This window comes from Panonychus citri, unplaced genomic scaffold, assembly GCF_014898815.1.
Source record: "Panonychus citri isolate SS breed McGregor unplaced genomic scaffold, ASM1489881v1 Contig00102, whole genome shotgun sequence".
Taxonomy (NCBI): Eukaryota; Metazoa; Arthropoda; class Arachnida; order Trombidiformes; family Tetranychidae; genus Panonychus; species Panonychus citri.
The window spans coordinates 33,935-53,020 of record NW_026515507.1 but is presented as its reverse complement, the minus strand read 5'-3'; the positions used below and the strand labels follow the sequence as shown (position 1 = coordinate 53,020).

Genomic DNA, 19,086 nt, shown 5'->3' with positions numbered 1-19,086 from the left:
TGTCACAAATGTTATTAACCAACCAAACCTTTCAACGATATTTTAATAATATGGAATCAATGAAAATCTAGTAAATTTAATCACTAATCACTAGAAGAGAGCGAGAAATGATTAAAAGTCATGAGTTAACATAAGAGATAGATTAGATTAGCAATTAGAATCAAGTGCCATTGTAATACCTGTAAAAATTGCAATTGAATCAATTAATCTAATCTAATTATCTCTCTCTCTCTCTCCCATCCCTCCCATGGTTTGAATTCCCGATAATCAATCAATGAGCAAATGATAATTGTTGTAGTAATAATAATAATCAGAAATAAACAAACAATCAAAATACAACAGCAACTAAAATCTAAAACCTAAAAGTCCAACTATTAATTGTAATTAGTGTATTGATTTTTATTTCCATTTGGTAAACATTGGTAACAATTAAGTATAATAATAATAATAATAATAATACCAAACGGATTAACGGATCACTTGATCACAAGCAATTTAATCAATTGATCCTGATCAACCAATGGAAAGTTAATCAATGTGTTTAATATGTGATTCAGTTAAACTTTTTCATGTTAATTTTGTCGTACGTTATTGATTGTATTTAATTGTTACCAATTTGTGTGGATTGTTTATTTCCGTTAACAGCATTTTAAAAATTAACAATTTAAACTAATTGTTGATTTAAATTTGAGTAAAACAAAAATCAAACAAAAGGGTTGAACAATAATCTTAATTGTTTCCTTTCATAAAGATTATGGAAACTTTTTCACTCAACCTTAGGAACTGAACATTGATTCCTAAATGAACTCGGACGGTCTCTTGGCCGATCTTGATCTTCTCATCCTCATCTTCATCTCCATCCTCATCTTTATCATCATCATCATCAACACCATTCAAATGTTTAGATTTCCTTGCTACCGGGGTCCAGAGGATTGGCTTCACAATACAACGATAATCTCTTACCAAAGCCAGCAAACTGTTTGGGTTCACAAAACGTATCTAGAGATGAGCCTGAAGGCATTGATTTTCTTAATCATAATCGGCGTCTCTTGCATTGGTAATTATCTAATTGTCATGGTTATAATTAAGTTCAAAAATTCTCGAAATTGTACCAACCTGTTTATCTGTAACATGGCAATTGCTGACCTGTTGACCACTCTAATGTTTGCATGGGCCTCGTTGATTGAAAATCTTTATCAAAATTATGTTCTTGGTCCAATTTTCTGTAAAATTGAAACCTCAGCTAAAGGTAAGTGAATGTTGATCAATTTAATTTAGTTTTAATTAACAATTAACTCACATTGGTGTAAGTTAATGAGACTTACCTGTTAGATTTACGTCATCAGACTCCGGGTGGTAATAGTTAATTCATTTATCTGATGTCAACCTTGTTGATCTATTTTTACTTTACTAAATCAATTCTGTTGATTAATTGATTAGTTGATTTCTTTTTGTTTTAAATTGCTCATCAATTATTCATCTTTCAATTTGATTTACCTTTTTTTCTTCTCTCACCAACAATTAACTCTCATTATCGCAATCAAATTTTCAATCAATCGAAGGAGACATTTGATTAGAAACACAATTACATGAGTAATCAATTAAATCAGTTAAATGTTCATATGAGACAATCTCACATGCAAACTAATTGATTAAATCAATTTAATTGAAAGGTTATTACAGTTAATGAATTGGTAACAATTTAAAAATCATCATTATTATTACTCAAAATATTAATTGGGGATAATCAGAGATCAATGTGATCAAATTAATGTCACAATTTGATTGTTAAATGGAGAGAGATAGAAATCAAGTCTAATTGTTATCCAACGTAATTAATTTTCCATGCAAATTATTGTTAATTAATTTGAATCATTTTCTTTTTCAGTATTATTTTTAATTTCCAGTGTTTTCTCATTAACATGGATTTCGTGTGATCGTCTAATCGGGATAATCAAACCTTTTAGAAACCCGATGAAAAAAACTCGAGCCGTTGCCGTTATGGCCTTTATTTGGCTTTTATCCTTCGTTATCGGGATTCCCTTTTATTTTTGGCGTGAATATCGTACCCGTCAATGGTGTGACTACTTAGAGGTGCCGATCAATTGTTCTTAATCAATTAAAGACTTGACAATTAACTGAGAAATTTTTTTCATTCTGATTATCATTTAGATTTGGTGTAAAACCGATGGTCGGAAAATTGATGTTTACATGTTTGTCCTTTTAGCGTTTATGGTTTATATACCGCTCTTCATAATGACCTTTTCTTATTGCCTGGTTATCGCTAAGATGAAAAACTTTGAGAATAAAATAAGCACCGATGAGAATAGTATCAAAATTAAACACCGACGGAAAGTGATCTTAATGTTATTCATCTATCTAATCACTTCGGCCATTTGTTGGAGTCCATTACAAGTTATCGTTTTTTACCGTTTCATTGCATTCAAATCAGTCGATTCGGTAACTATATATATTGTTTTGATTGTTGTCGATTGACAATTAACTAATTGTCTAAATGAATTTCTCTTTGTTGACTGTTTAAAGGTTAAACCCTGGAACGAGGAGGCTAAATTTTGGGCTCAAGTTTTCGCATCGGCTAATTCAGCTCTTAATCCATTAATCTATGGGATAACTAATGGTTCATTTCGTAAAGCCATTTGTTTACTTTATCCAAAACTTTCCTGGTTCTTAAGATTGGACAGTTCATCTTCACGATCTCGTCGAGTGACCAATGGTCATAATGGAAACGTTGGAGGAGCCAATGGACAAACTCGTGACCGAGATCTCGTTAAATCAACATTTACCATGTCTAATTGTGGTAAAAAGACTGAACATCATGATCATATTAATCATCTTAATCATCAACTTCAACCATCAACAATTAAAACAATCAGCGGACGATCAATTCAAATGGTTGATATTAATGTAACCGGATTCAGAGCGTTGAGAGCAAAAACAAATCATCATCAAATCTAATCATTTATTTAACAATTAACAGAGAGAAAAAACAATTAATTCTGAAATTTCATTGAGAAAATACCCAATCAATTAAACTAATATAATTTAATTAACTATTAAACGCGAAAATTGTAACAATTACTTCACCAACCGTCACAACAATTAAATCAAAATGTAATTTGATAAAAAACAAATGTTGATGCAAAAAAATTGATTAACTTTTAATTGGACATTAAATTATCAGATAAAAGATTAGCAATTAATAGTAATAGTATTTAAATTACAATTGTCAATGTAAAAAATAGGCACATATCTAGACAAGTATTTCGAGTTAATTGTTGTGACAATTAGAATCTAATTTGAACACTTATAAAGTTGATTTAATTTCTCAACGTCTTTTACTGATAGAAATGGTTTATCACAAGGATGAACCAGATTAACTCCTTCCTGTTTGGGAACCATAGTTAATAGATTAGCTGATTTACTGAATGCTGCTCCATCATAATGCATAATTGATTCTGTAACAATTAAGATAAATATAAGAAAAAAAAAAGGTTCTAACAATTAAGTAAAATGTAAACTCTCACCATAATCGTAAGTTGTGTAGAGCCGATTCTCATGTGGATTCAGTTTAATGAACATATTCTTAGCCCCTGATTGTATATTATCGTAGTTAATTGTTACATAATCATCTCGATCTGATCTGTTGTGTTCATGGTAAAATCCAAGAGCATGCATGGTCTCATGAATTATGGTTCCTTTACAATGACAACCATCACCTAATGAAATTGTCTGAAGTCCTCCAAGTCTCCCAACAAATGAATAGCAACTAATCACAGAATGATTAACATTTAGCATGAAACAATTAACAAATTACGAGGATCACTTACCCTTCATCGAAAATGAATTTAACATAATCACGTTCAGCGATTCGAGTCTTAAATCGTATACAAGTTTTCTGATGGAACTCATCTAGTGCTTCTTCAATCATTGACGATATTTTATCTAAATTGTTTCGAATAGAAAATCAGTTAATTGTTGTTGATTAACTTTTGTCATCACACAATATAAACTAACCTAATTTTGGATCAATTTCAATTGGTACATAAGCGTAAGACCAAAGATTATCATCAAATTCAATTGCGTTTCTAAATAACATCTAATCATAAACAATCAACGAATCAATTTAATGTTATTATTTGATGGTAATTTCTTATTGGATATTAATAGATAACAATTAAATTAATTATTATTTAATCTAATTGTCGACTTACCTTATCATCATCATTGTTTGTTGATTCATTTTTTGCTCGCAATTTAATATCTCCTAGAAATAAACTTAAATCCTCCAATGGTTTAATTGATTGTTGGCTTGTAATCACTTCAGTAATTAACTGATCATCATTGAACTCATTGTCTATCTCATTAATCACTATTAATAAACAAATAAATAGAAACAAAATTAAAAGAAAAGTTAATTGTTTACCTTAATTGTAACCATGTTCATTGATTTGATTAGTGTCCATTTACCTGGAAGTGAGTTGATTGTGCTTGTTGATATAATCAAAAATATAAACGTAATCAAAGGTAAGTTAATCATGATTTAATTAAACAAATGAAAAATGGAAAGCTAAAGATTTAATTAACAGTGAACAAAAACAGAGTGACAATTAATTTAAATACTACGGGTGATTAGTTTTAATTGTCAGTGTCAGTGTTTTACTTAATTGATGTTACTCTTACTCTAAAAACGCCTTAACTAAATTAACTTATCATTATTAATGAACATGAAATTAAATTATCAACAATTACTTGACAAAAAGGTAGGAAAAAGATGATAACTAAATTGTTTGATTGTGATTATCAACTATTGTTATTATGTTGATTAAATGGTTGCACTTCAAGTTTCTCACTCTCTTAATTGTCAAATAACAGCAATTTAAATCTTATCATCTTTTCATTACTGTAATTACGTTTAATTAATTAATCATCACACATTAATAATGTTATTTAGCTTCTGAACAATTAACCTTCCTAATGATTAGAGACAAATTTTCATTGCTTTTACATCGTATTGATGAAATTGAGAAACTTTTTCACAACAATTAGTTTAAGTAGATAATGTTGATATTTTTATATGATTAGATTTGATTGTCTGAGGGATAAATCAACAATTAGATTGTAAATTGGACAATTCATAGCAATTAGAATAAAAATTAGACTCTTGGATTTATGTTGAAATCATCGATAATTTTGTCATGATCAATCTATTAATAAATCGCTATGAATATTACAATAAACATGAGGAGACAATTAATCGAAACAATCAAGGTAATCGCAAGACCAAATTGCGATTGTATTAATATTACGTGACAAAAGTCCAAATTTGAAGGTCAAAATCCAAGTAATGATGCTCACTGGGAAATCAATTAAAGGCCAAAGCTAAAATTAAGGCCATTTTTAACGCGATGATTTGATTGAAATTAGTTGATCTTATTGGTGAAAACGAACGAAAAACATTACTTGGACTGAACGAAGTAAAAAAATAACAGAAACTTTATTTTCAATTTGATCTTCTTTCTGGTCATTACAACGTCCAAGAGTTTTCATCATTATCCTTGAACTTAATCAGATTGATCGTTTTCTTGTAATTGTCGATTGTTGAAGAGTTGATTGTGTTTCATCGTTTAATTGTCGAGTCCAACTGAATGTATTTCGATTAAATTCAAATGATACTGATTTATCAGCGACTTTTCGTTTCATCACTTTGACATAAATTGTATTTACGATAAATCCAATGATTAGACCAGAGATTATGAATAAAAAGTAACAATAGTCATTTCATTAATCTCCTTTCACCGGAATTTATACTTATAATTGATCCTCAGATTCTCAAGCAAATTCAATTGGAAAATGAGTTTATATTTATAGATTTTTTTCCTGATTGAAAGTTATAATCTTAATTATTGTTACTCCTTTAGGTGAATCGTCACAATGAAGAAACAATTTAAACGAAATTACAATGAAAATTAATGAAAGAAAATCATTTATTAATTAAGGGACAATTACTAATTTAACCAAAAAATTTTATTAATATTATCATTTCGTACCAAAGTGCTCAACTTGTCTTCCATCCCAATAATCATCACTACTTCCTCTTCCGCCTCCTACTCATCATCATCACCATGATCAGCAGCAACAACAATCAACTAATCAAAACAAAAAAAACTAATCACAATCACAATTATAATTGTAATTTGTTATTCTTACAATTTGGTTCCAGTAAATGATAATAGTCATTCAATTGTTTTAAAACAAAATTTACTTCTTTTAAACTGTAAAACTGGACCAATGTGAGGTTTTAATTAAAAACTCATTGGAAATCTCAATGAGTGAGACAATTAAACAGCAATTAACTCAATCAAATAAAAACATATTGAAATCATCTAAATCAATCGGGCAAACAAAAAAATTTACAATTAATTTTTGAAGTTTTTTTTTCAATTGTAAAAAAATGTTTTAATCTAATTGTTAAATGATGAATGTGATTAAGATTTTCATCAATTATAATCATGGCAATTGATTTATCTAAGTAAATTTTAGTTAATTAGTTAAATGAGTTAATTTTTTCATATTAAACTAAAAGTTTCCTGCAACTTTTAAAAATAAGAGGTAAATTGTTTTGACTATTCAATTGGAAACAATTTAACCCCAAACCATTGGAGTGATCATACTTGCCGCCGAGCTTGACCCTCCACCGCCACCAGCCATTCCCCAGCCAGTTGACCTCATCATTTTACTGGTCATCGGAACAGGAATCGGTAAATATTGTATCGGGCTCATAGACGATCCTCCACAACCTCCTCCACAGCCTCCAGAGCTCATTCCCCATCCTCCACCGTCTCCACCTCCACCTCCATTACCACCACCACCACCACCTCCTCCTCCCCATCCACCACCACCACCCCATCCTCCGCCACCACTTCCTTTGTTACCTTCTCCACCGATGATAATAATTGTAGGTGAACTTCCGCCTTTTCCTTTGCTTCCTTTACCTTTACCTTTTCCCTTATCATCGTCATCATCATCATCTCCTTCATAAACCATCATTGGCATTCCTAAACTAATAGTAAACAATTAACAATTTAAAAACTTTGCTTCTCAATTAACCAAAACAATAAATGAAAAGATCATTACAAACCTCCTCCACTTCCCCAGCCACCACCGCCACCCCAACCTGATCCACCACCGCCACCATTACCTAGTAAATTACATCTTAATGGTTACATTAATTGTTCACAATTAAAATTAATCAACATCTCATCTTACCTGCACCAATGATGATCACATCGCCACCTCCTTTGTCACCTATGAAATATCATGGGAAAACATGATTAACACAATTAACAATAATCCTTGATGATTTTTTGTGATGTTTTTATCAATCAAAATTGAAACAATTAAAATTAATCACAGAAATTAACTAATTTACCTCCTGCTTCCAGTCCAATCGTATTTGTAGTAATTAAAATCAATTGAATCCAAATAATATTCATTTTGTAACGAGGAAAAAAAAAGAAACAATAATTTTAAGAAAAAAGTAATTAACAATTTAAGATAATCAGTTAGGGGATAGATAAGTTCACAATTAAAATTAATCGACTTTTCTTCATCTCATCATCACCACAATCAAATTAATAATAATCAATTTAATTGTCAAAACTTTTCTCTCAGATTAAGAATCAGCAAGAAACGGATAAGAAAAGATGATTACAATTAATAATTAATCTAAAGTTAATTGTTTCAACAGTCACTCATATTGACAATAGTTCATTTTAATTATTATTAATAAATTGTTCATCATTAACAACACTTAATTGTCTTAGAAATTTAAATTGTCTAATGATCACCAATTGTCTCCATTATGATTAAAAAAAACAATGAGTATAAATTAACTGATCCAATTAACAATTTCTTAACACTAAATACAGAAAATAAATTGTTCCAATTTTAACTGTAACAAATTAAGACTTAATTAATTGATTGTTTTAATGACAATTAACTTTTTTTTTTCAATTAATCCAAACTGTAGCGCCATCTCTTGGGTGTAATTGGAAAACTTATTAAAACAATTGAACTTGAATTTTTTATTTTTTATTAAATTAAATTAAATTAATTTTTCTCTTGGTTAATTTCAATTTAGGTGAAATCTATTGAATATGATTAAAGATGATTAATTATAATTAAAGTTGTCTATTTGTTGATGATTATGGTGAAGAGAGTAAATTGTTTCAAATAAACTCCCAACGAGCAAAATTAAGGTAATGATTAGGATGATGAGATCAAGTCAGTTAGTTAATTGTTGTCAAATTAACTATACACTTAACAACAAATAAACCTGAAAGTATTTACAAACAATTGATTAGTAAAGTATCTGATTAAGACGATAATCAATTTTCTGATTAGTTGATTGCTAATCAACAATCAACGTAGTTAATATTTTCATAGACTTTTTTTTCCTGATAAATGTAAATCATTTCATTACAAAATCAAAGGAGAGAGAGAGAGAGAGACAAAGTCAAATTAATAGACAATTAGTTTAAAATTAGTTTAATTGATCAACTAATTGTTATTGATTATGTTGGTTAACTAATTTTACTCATGTTTGATTGTGTTTTCTCTCGTAACAATTAATATACTGTTGCTAATCCGAATCAATTGGATTAAGAAAAAGTTTAATCTCTCATTTGTGCCATTTTTGTGATTTGTTTTGTTTTATTTTTCCCTGTGTGTTAATTAATCAATCAATCAATCCGGAGACAATTAACTGATGATAGTTATTAATGATCGAAACCACTCAAATAATAAGTGTGGTAAACAGACGAAAATATTTCCAGGTCGAATACGGAAACGGGTCGTTCTCAAAAATGGTTCGGTTAATTTATGCAAGGAACACGTTGAGAAACGGAGTCAACGTTATCTTCAGGATACTTTTACCACAATGGTGGACATTCAATGGCGGTGGAATCTACTGGTCTTCTCAATGGGATTTTTACTCAGCTGGTTAGGATTCGCCATCATTTGGTATTTCATCGCTTATGTTCACGGTGATCTTGAGCCTTCGGTTATTGCTGGTGGCGGTGGAAGTGGAGTTGGTGGTGGTGGTGGTGGTGGTGAAAGTGACTCTCAGTTAGTTGCTCCTGATTCTGTTTCCACTAATGGTGTTTTTCCTGTTGTTAAACCTTGTGTCCATGGGATCGATTCATTTACTTCAGCTTTTCTTTTCTCGATTGAAACTCAGCACACAATCGGCTATGGAGGTCGCCTACCAACAACTGAGTGTCCCGAAGCTTTAATCATCATGTATCCAATCAATAACCGGAGTAATGATTCAATGTTTTGTGGTTGGTTTTGTTTTCGCCAAATTATCTCGGCCCAAGAAGCGATCGCAAACTTTAATGTTCAGTCAAAATGCTTGTATTTGCCTTCGAGATGGTAAATTGTGTCTAATGTTTAGACTTGGTGATGTTCGTAATCGATCTCATATAATTGGTGCTTCCATTTCGGCTCTTGTAATTGATCGTAAGGTTACATCGGAAGGAGAGGTGATCCCTTATTATCACAATAGAGTTTCGGTTAAATTTGATAATAGCGATTCAAATGTTTTCCTTGTCTGGCCTGCGACAATTGTCCATGAGGTTGATTCAAGTTCACCCTTTTATTCAATGTCCGCTGATCATTTGGTTCGAGAACGTTTTGAGATTGTTGTTATTCTTGAGGGAACAATTGAATCAACTGGCCAATCAATACAAGCTCGAACCTCTTACCTTCCATGTGAAATATTGTGGGGCCATCGATTTGAACAGATGATCGGTTATCGTAAAGATACTGGACAATATCGAGTCGATTATTCAAAATTTAACAACACTTATGAAATCGATACGCCAACATCATCAGCTAAAGATTATTATGAATATCAAAAGTTTATCAATTCAACGAGTGGAAGAGGATTAATACCAATCGAAATGTTCAATGGTGCAGCGACAATTAACAAAATTAAAGAGGAAGAAGACAACAATCAAGCCTATTCACCTGATTCGGGAGTGTCGAGCACTTTGTTTATCCCAATGCATCAAATGCTAATCTAGAAATTTAAACAAATCAACAACAATTAACATCCGTTTAAGTTTCTAGATATAATTATTATGTTGCTAATGATGATGATGATGATTGTGTACATACAATCAAATTAGAATCCAAAGTTAATCAACTTGAGAAGTGAAAACAACAAACAAATGGATAACTAATCAAACTTATCCTCAAAGTGATTAATGTTAATCATTGGATTTTAATAGCAAACAATTTATATCCCTAAACTGAAATAGTTTAACAATCAAATGTGACAATCATCATTATCATCATAAATCGTAATCAACTATAATGATTAACAATCAATGATTAAGTTTCACTTTGAACAATTAATGTATTCATATCACAATCAAAGCTAATACTTTTGTAATAACATCAATTTAAAACAATTAACAGTTAAATTATCATGATTAAGGTAAATAATATTTATATATTTAAAAAAAAAAGGTTATTATGTTTTTAATTGTTGTTTTTGTAACTAATCATCACTATCATTAAGATGTTAATTGTTGTGATTGTTAAATTGTCCATTGATCTGTTTATATTTATATTATATATTATTAATAATACAAAAATCTTAATTGTAGTTGATTGATTGGGTAGTTTGCATCAATTGGCAGACATGATTAAGATTAACAATTAACTGTAACAAAACAAATTGATCATGATTTATGAATTGTTAAGTAGGCATTGACCCAGAAAATTTTCAAGCAATCAGTTAATTGTTATGATTAAGTAGTTAAATAACCTTACCAAGGTTCTGTTGATATATAATATATTGATTTTTGAATTACTCACCTTGATTATTGATTAAATTGATTGATAAAAATCAACAAATTGTAGTTGATTAAATATCATCATGATCATCATCATATTAGTTGATAATTTAGTAAATGATACACTTGAAGTAGCTTTAATTGTTACAATTTAATATAGTAAATACTGTTTAACCAATTCAGGTTAATTCAAGTTGAATTAATTACCGATAATTAATAATATAAATCAAGAGACTTTTGTTAATTTTAGATTAAATTAATTGGAAATCAATTAACTCTTTCCGGCTAAATAACAGAGCAATTAATTATAACCAATTTGATTCCGATTGATTAAAGATCAATTATCCAAGTTAAATATAAATACTACAGTTAAGACACTCGACTTGATTGTGATTAGTTTAATTGTTAAATATAATGGAAAGTGATTGAACATCCGGACAGAAAGAAAAAACTAAATCTAAATTAAGGTAAATGCTACAAATGCCCTTAGGGTAAATTGAGAAAAAAAAACTTTTTCTGTTTACAAATCAACTTGAAATGCGTAAATTGTTGAGCTAATTTGATTAACCAAAATGTATTCACAGTAATAAACAATTAACGATAATCAATATAATAAAGATGATTACTTGAATACGTTGCAATGTGATTAACTTAATTGTCCCGTAATAGATATTAAATTAAATTGATTAATTAGTAGTCGATTGCAATGAAATGAATTAACAATCAATTGAAACAATATAATTATTATCTCATTATTATTATTACAATGTATGTATTTTTTTGTGTGTATTTCATTTAAATCAAATTAATTTGAAATTATAATTATGCTTACAATTGATATAATTAAATTGTTAATTGTTGTCGATTGGTTTTTTTTTTAGTTTCTCATATAATTGATTAAAAGTTTTTCGCGGGAAATTTGGATCCATTGTAAATGCTGCAATTGGGAGGAGGAAGTGGGGCAAAGATTGATGGAGGTGGTGGTCATCGTGGTGGTGGTGGAGGTGGTGGTCATCATCATCATCATCCTGGTGTAATTAATTGTATTGTGTGTGTGTGTGTGTTTATAGATTATGGTGTTGATTTTGTTTACGAGATTACGATTTAAATTTAGATTGTATTAATCACTCAGTGATTAAATAATAGACGGAAAAAATGATAAAAGCTAAAGATATAATTATTACAAGGGTTGAAAAATAGAGACAGCATTTGGCTGAGAAAATTTTCCTTGGTGATAAACAGGATAAATTAGGGAAACGGAAATTAATCTCCGGATTAACTTTACAGTAAAGGATGAAAAATGTCACCAACCTCCAAAGGATAAGGTGAAATGTTAGAGCGGTAAAATGGGTTGAATAATCTTTATCATTGAGCTCAAATTTGAACATCACTACGGAGATCACATTATTATACTCAGAATCACTTTGATCGTTTGATGCAAAAGACGAACCAGAATCACTTAGACGGACACCATTCTCATCGGAGTGGCATCTTTTCTGTCCATAAATGGTTAATAGAATGGCCTCAAAAGCGAATCGTATAAAGGAAAGGTAAGTTATAAATTGTGCTCGACCCATTGAATTGGATCGTACAAAGAAACCAGAGAAAAGAAAATTGAATAACATTATAACGGTGGCCACGAAAATGGAGATGTTAAAATTGGTGGTGAAAATGGCTCCGATAAAGAAGCCAACCCCTTGGGCTATATAAGAGGCAAGAATTGATATTGAGACAAAGTTATTAAATCTTGATGACTTGGTGGCAAAGGGGATCGCGTCTACCCATGAATTCAGGCCAATCTGTTGGGTTGTATAATAAGTGAATAGGGAATAGAGGTAGGGAAGGATTAACTGAATCCAGAATTCTGTTAATGTTTTGGCCATATAATAGGAGGCGGTTGAATACCATCCGTTACGATGTTCATTCATAAAGATTTTTATCTCAGAGGGAAAGGTTAACACCGTTGGCATGAGAGCGGCAAACATGAGGAAAAGTAGATTGAAAAATAGGTAAGATATGTTCCTATCGATATTTGATTCCTCACGAAGACGGGAAAGTGGAACTTGCTCCGTACAATTGGGTCGATAATAGTATCCAGCTGAATTTACCTTAGGCAACCATCATCTACACCAATATTACCATCGTAAAGCATTGAAAGTAAAAGGGCAACGAATACATGTAAACCAACACGAATAAATAACCATAAAGGTTCACGACAAGTACCATGGAGAAATGAACGTCGAAGTAGATACATCATATGGCGAAGGCTAAGGTGATTCCGATTTTCTCTCATTTCTTCAACTTCAGACATTGAACTGGTATCAATTGAATCCATTTCGAATTCAATCAACTTGGCAGAAGATTCTTCTAATAATCGAACTTTTAATAATTCTTTCTCATCTAATGGTGTTACTATTGAAATTGTCGTTGACTCTTTGGGTTGTTGTTGTTGGTGATTTTTACGTTGTTGTTGTTGACTTGCAGGTCCATTTGGTGGTGATGAGGATGAGTATGAAATTGGATGAGATGAGAAGGATGTTGGTGGTGGTGAAAGATGAAGACAATTATTATGATTGTTGGTGTGATTACAGTTATTGAGACAATTATTTGTTGTTGTTGTAAAATGTGAGGTGAAAGGGTAAAGGTGACAGGAATTTGATGATAAATTGGTTGTCGTTTTATTGACTTGTGACTTGGCGACTGCTGATGAGGATTTAGATGATGATCGAGATGATCGATGGCTTCGACTAAAGCAATCGGTTGGTTCTTCTTCGTCCAAAAGGCAAACTGTATTTATCGCAGCGGCATCAATGATAACATCCGCTGGATTATGTCCATTTGGACAATTAACCTGGAATTGAGATAAATATGAGCGAAGTACTTCCGGTCTACCTTGGTAAAGACATTTACCTGCTCGTGAAAGAACGTAAAGTTGATCAAACAGTTTAAGAATCTTGTATGAGGGTTGATGAATTGTCGCAATTATGGCCATTCCATGGGCCATGCAAAGTTTTTGCAATTGAGTTAATACGGTAAAAGAAACGTTTGAATCTAAACCTGATGTTGGCTCATCGATGAATAAAATTTTAGGTTTAACCTCTGAGGCCAATTCTTGAGCGATAACCAAACGTTTACGTTGACCACCCGAACATGAGTGTACCAAAGTATGGCGACAATTACGAAGGTCAAGTTGATCAATAAGCTCTTCAACAACCTTGGACTCATTTTGAGCACCCTTTAAACGGGAAGCATAAAAAATGGATTCAATAACCGATAAACAAGGGAACAAGTGATCTTCCTCTTTTTGGGTTATAAATGAGGCCTTATTTGCTAATGGATTACGATAGATTTTACCCTTATAACGACCTGACCATGTACCAAATAAGCATTGTAACAATGTTGTTTTACCAGCACCTGAAGGTCCCATGATAGCGGATAGATCATGGAATCGAAAGACACCTGAAATGTTTCGTAAAATGGCCTTACGACATTTATGGGACATGGATTTAACCAGGAAACCGTCAAGTAGATCCATTGGTTTATAAACGGTAAGGTTTCGCCAGACAACGGCCACATGATTGTTTTCATCAACGGTGGTCACTTGAGGTGGACACATGATGTTATTTGTTGACGGTGGTGATAACTTTTTACCACTCAAATCAATCGGTTTGATTGTTGATGATCCTGATGATAATCCGTGATGCTGAATGTTGGTTACCTGTTTAGATGGTTGATTATCAGGATCAGCTGATTGGTTATTTAAACCGTTACAACAATCACGGTAACGATTTCCTATGGGTTCACACTTTCCCGTTACGTCACACGGGGTCACTTGTGATGACCTGGTAACGGGTGAACCGTTGGACTTTTGGGTATCGTCGTCGTGCCTTAAGTTTACGGTGAATCACAAAAAAAAGGTTCTCGGCGGTTTTGATTGTTGATAATTTTCGTTGATCAACTTTGATGATGATTTATGATGATGATGATTTAACTGTGAATTAATATAAATTGAAGAGAAGTTTTTTTTTCAGCTCTAATCAAAATTAATTGTAAGCAATTAAACAACAGAAACAACAGAAAAAAGTATTCACAACAATCAAACTGGTTAATTATGATTTCTAAATAGAAGTGATAACTTTTTTTTGTCTTCTGCGGATTCGATCAATGAATTTAGGTCAAAGTTAAGGTTAATTATTGATGATTAATTGTTGTGATTATATTATATGAGATTATGAGGATAAATCGTCAGATTGAACGTTATCCGTTTTTCGATGAGATGAAAAGTCGATAGAGGGACAAGATTAAGGAGAGAGATAGAAAGATGAAGAAAACGAAGGTAAAACTTAATTTTCGATTAGATTATGATTGCGAATATGATCAGTTGATTGTTGACTGTTAATTGTGGATGAAACTTGTAGGTGTCACGCTTGAATCTATCAAGATTGATTGTGATTTGCGAAAAATGTTAATCAAGGACTTGTTGATCTTATAGAATCGCCTTGTTGTTGTTGTTGGATTAGAGTAGTTGATTGATTAATAACAATAGTTAATCCAATGGTTTTGGTAATGATCATTTGTGATCTCCTCATAATAGTTATTGTTATTGTTAATCAAACTCAATTGAATCCAAATGAGTTAATCCACCAGAATTAATCAAGAGAATTGAATGAAAAATCCACCAAAGAAATTGAATTAAAGGCCAATAATTGAGGAAAATGAAACTTGATCAATGATCAACAACGTTAAGGTAACAATTAATAATCTAATTACACCTTAATTATCTGATTAACAATTAATTGTAAGAAAGAAAAGTTTTAAATTATTTGTTGATTGTGTTGATTTCGATTGATTGATTAACGTTCACAAATCGGGTGTTGACAATTGTTTGTTTATCTCTCCAATCTATGATTAAATATTATCACGAATTAACAATTTAATTAACAGCAACTTTGGGTAAGGTGATTAACAATTTTCGTTGATATTGTTGATTGTTGGACAATGTTGAATATTAATTGTTTAGAATTAGTTGATCACTATAAATGTATAGAGAAAAGAAAAGGTAAAATTTTCAGTTAATTAACTTTTTCGTATATTATCAATTTAGTTGAACAGGTAAAAGACAAATGATGACCAAATCAATGTTACACCGATGATTATATAAATTGTTGGAAACATTTAATTGTAAACAATTGGAGTTAATCATCATGATGATAATGTTAATTGTGATGTTTTCCATATAATTTTATTGGTACTTTTAACTAACCAAAAAGGGGATTTTTTTTCAATACTATTTGTTGATTCTTTGCAGAAAAATATAAATAAATTATTACCTGTTGTTGTTATTTTAACAATTACGTTAAAAAAAAGCCTTAATCAAGTCAATTGCTATGAAGTTATGATTAATAAATTGTTATGATAATAAAAATCACAGGTAACATGAAATAATCAAGGGTAACTAAACGATATAAACCTTGAGGTAAAAACTTATTATCAAGTTGACAATTAAAATGGTTAAATATAAACACTGGGAGTTAAATGGTGATAAAGGTAATTCAATGGTCAGTATAAGGATAACAATTGGTCAAGAGGGTTTCAAGTATATTCATATTCAAATTATTGATGTTTAACTACAATTGCTTTCTAATTGTTGACCAATTTTCAAAGGTTTTCAATTTATCACTTTCGCTTTCACTTTTTATCCGCATCACCAATTGAAAGGACAATTACTTTTTATTGTAAATGTTTATCTTCATCTTCATCATTGTTTTTCCTGATTCCTGATTTTGTCACCCTCTTGAAAGTATATTGACCATCCTCTTGTTAACCTATGACCTCTTTGTTTGTCAATCTAAGTACACACACATCTCTATACATGTATATGCATAAGTATTGAGTGAACTTGAATCAATACTTGATGATCAAAATTTGTCGACAGGTAAATTGTCATTGACAAGGTACAACAACAATCAACAGGTAAATGTCAACGCCCTGTTTGTTATATTACAGGTAAATTGTTGTTTAATTTAACAGCAATTTGCTAAAACAAAATTAACTAATTGATTTGCCATTTTGTTTTTACATTGTCACAGGGAAACACACAATTAATTATCAAACATGGTAAATATAACAAATCCATAAGCAGTAACAATAACAAATTAAATGCTAAATCACAATTAAGAGTCACTGATTAATAAGATTGCCACAGTTAATGGGTAATCATTATGAACAGCTAGTTAACAATTAGCTAATTGTGATTTTTTTTATAACATAGGTTTTTACTTGCTCTTAACAATTAAAATCTATCACCTAACCAACGTAATTAACATATAAGTTTAAAACCTTCATTCCCTCGATAAGTTAATTGTTATCGTTAATTAACTTTCTTCGTTTAATCCTCTCAACCATTAACCAAACAATTAACCATTAAACCATAGACAATTAACTGATTTACATGATAATAAAATCATCAGCATAAAAATAGAGTTCAATTAATTGTTAGTTAAAATGTGAAAAATAATTCAATTGATATAAATGAGAAAATGAAAAGAAAAACAAAAATTTCAATTCATTTTCATGGAGATAAAGTTCATTTACTCATTTCAATTGTTATGGTTTTTTTTCATGATAAAATTATTGTTGAATAAAAATTCAAGAAGCTAATCAAAGTGAATCAAACAATTTAAAGAGAGAGAGAGAGACAAAAATAAACAACAATTAGCAACAACAACAGCAACAATTAAGCATAACAATTAACAGAAAATAATAACATTAACTCACAAGAAAATTTTCATTTCATGATGAAAATTTTATATACCAAATGAGAAAGCAGAATGTTGTTAATTTTGTTAAGTGATTATCGTTAATTGTTCAAATTGTGTTATTGTTAATCATTGCAATTAACACATTAGCTTGATAATTAACAAATAAAACACGAAAAAAAAAATACAAAACTTGGCACAAAAGTATCAACCGATTACCTGATTATCAGTTAATTAATTGTCATGATGATGATGTGAACAAAAAAAGGTAAGAAAATTGTTTTTTTTTTCATCAATCATGAATCAGAATCTGAATCATCTCCATCATCATCAACAACTCAATCCTTTTATTCATATAAATATATATATATATTATACGATTAATACCATGTCCGGGTTGTGAGTATTTCTCATTATCAGAATGCAGAAAAAAGTTAACTTGAAATGCTTAAAACTATGACCGTTACCATGGTTACTTTCAAGTTTACCTCATCACCTGATTTCGGGTGGGGATTCATCAAGATAACTCTAGGAACCTTTAACCCCACCCTATCTGTTACTAATAACTATAACTGTATCTTAGCTTGGATTTAGCTGAAACTTTTGAAAATTGTTCCAAAAGCCCTCAGGACATGAACTCTCTCAATTAATATAATGATAATTAATAGCTGAATGAAGGTAACATCAGAATGAGAGGAGAAGAAGCAAAAAAAAAAGTTACTCAGATTGGAGACAGAAAAAAAAATTATCATTAACAAATTTTCATTCATTTTATTTTCCAAATCAAAGATCCGGTTATATGATTACAAGAAATTGAATGATAACCACCATGTCTCTGAACTGGTGATAATCAGAATTAATCATGACAAGAATTCAGCATGATTAGAATTTAAATTATTTTCCATTTTTTTTTCTCTCTCGAAACTTTTCATCTTTCCATTAGAACTTTTTTTTTCGACAAGGACAATATGTTATTATCATAATACTTGGAGACGAATTCAAATTCAGATCTGAACGAACATTATAAGAATCCAAGGTAATTAACTAATTAGATAATTGAACAATTGGATTCGATTATTTTCCCATTTTTTTTTGTTCTCCAAACAATTAAAAGAATCATTTGCAATCTCTCCGTTGATCACAATTTAATTAACTATTCCAATTATAATGACGATAATTATAATCGTCCAAAGTAAATTTCTAATCTTAAACATGTTGAAATGTGAATTGAAAAAGCACAATTTCAATCAGAAGTAATTAAAGTAAAATAAAAAATCCCAATCTGATAATAATAAATTAACATGATAAATATAAATCAAGGTATCATCTGAATTAATAATCATCATCATCATCACAACAACAACATGATTAAAATTGATTATCATCAACAGTTTAATATTAAAACAAGTGAGAAAAAAAGTGAAAATGGTTTCAAGTATAAAAAG

General features: G+C 30.4%; 3 protein-coding genes and 1 pseudogene across 3 annotated transcripts; 2 read left to right on the top strand and 2 right to left on the bottom strand.

The window, feature by feature from the left end:
• Positions 1-835: 835 nt before the first annotated feature.
• On the top strand, positions 836-3,079 carry LOC128388758 (QRFP-like peptide receptor; the record flags this gene model as incomplete). Its single annotated transcript, XM_053348214.1, is given in 5 exon segments — positions 836-920; positions 923-1,249; positions 1,889-2,094; positions 2,173-2,460; positions 2,545-3,079. Coding segments are annotated over 5 exon segments (1,338 nt in total), but the record flags the coding sequence as incomplete, so codon positions are not given.
• A 75-nt stretch (positions 3,080-3,154) lies between these two features.
• LOC128388772 (astacin-like metalloprotease toxin 5) lies at positions 3,155-4,724 on the bottom strand. Its single transcript, XM_053348226.1, has 6 exons — positions 4,489-4,724; positions 4,233-4,390; positions 4,036-4,117; positions 3,849-3,963; positions 3,546-3,787; positions 3,155-3,476 (listed from the first exon to the last, which is right to left on the bottom strand). The coding sequence occupies exons 1-6, from the start codon at positions 4,556-4,558 to the stop codon at positions 3,313-3,315; spliced, it is 831 nt and encodes a 276-aa protein (XP_053204201.1). The 5' UTR covers positions 4,559-4,724; the 3' UTR covers positions 3,155-3,312.
• A 3,774-nt stretch (positions 4,725-8,498) lies between these two features.
• On the top strand, positions 8,499-10,688 carry LOC128388756 (G protein-activated inward rectifier potassium channel 3-like; annotated as a pseudogene).
• A 911-nt stretch (positions 10,689-11,599) lies between these two features.
• Positions 11,600-16,016, bottom strand: LOC128388797 (ATP-binding cassette sub-family G member 1-like). Its single transcript, XM_053348251.1, has 2 exons — positions 13,060-16,016; positions 11,600-12,991 (listed from the first exon to the last, which is right to left on the bottom strand). The coding sequence occupies exons 1-2, from the start codon at positions 14,497-14,499 to the stop codon at positions 12,008-12,010; spliced, it is 2,424 nt and encodes an 807-aa protein (XP_053204226.1). The 5' UTR covers positions 14,500-16,016; the 3' UTR covers positions 11,600-12,007.
• Between the last annotated feature and the right edge of the window lie 3,070 nt (positions 16,017-19,086).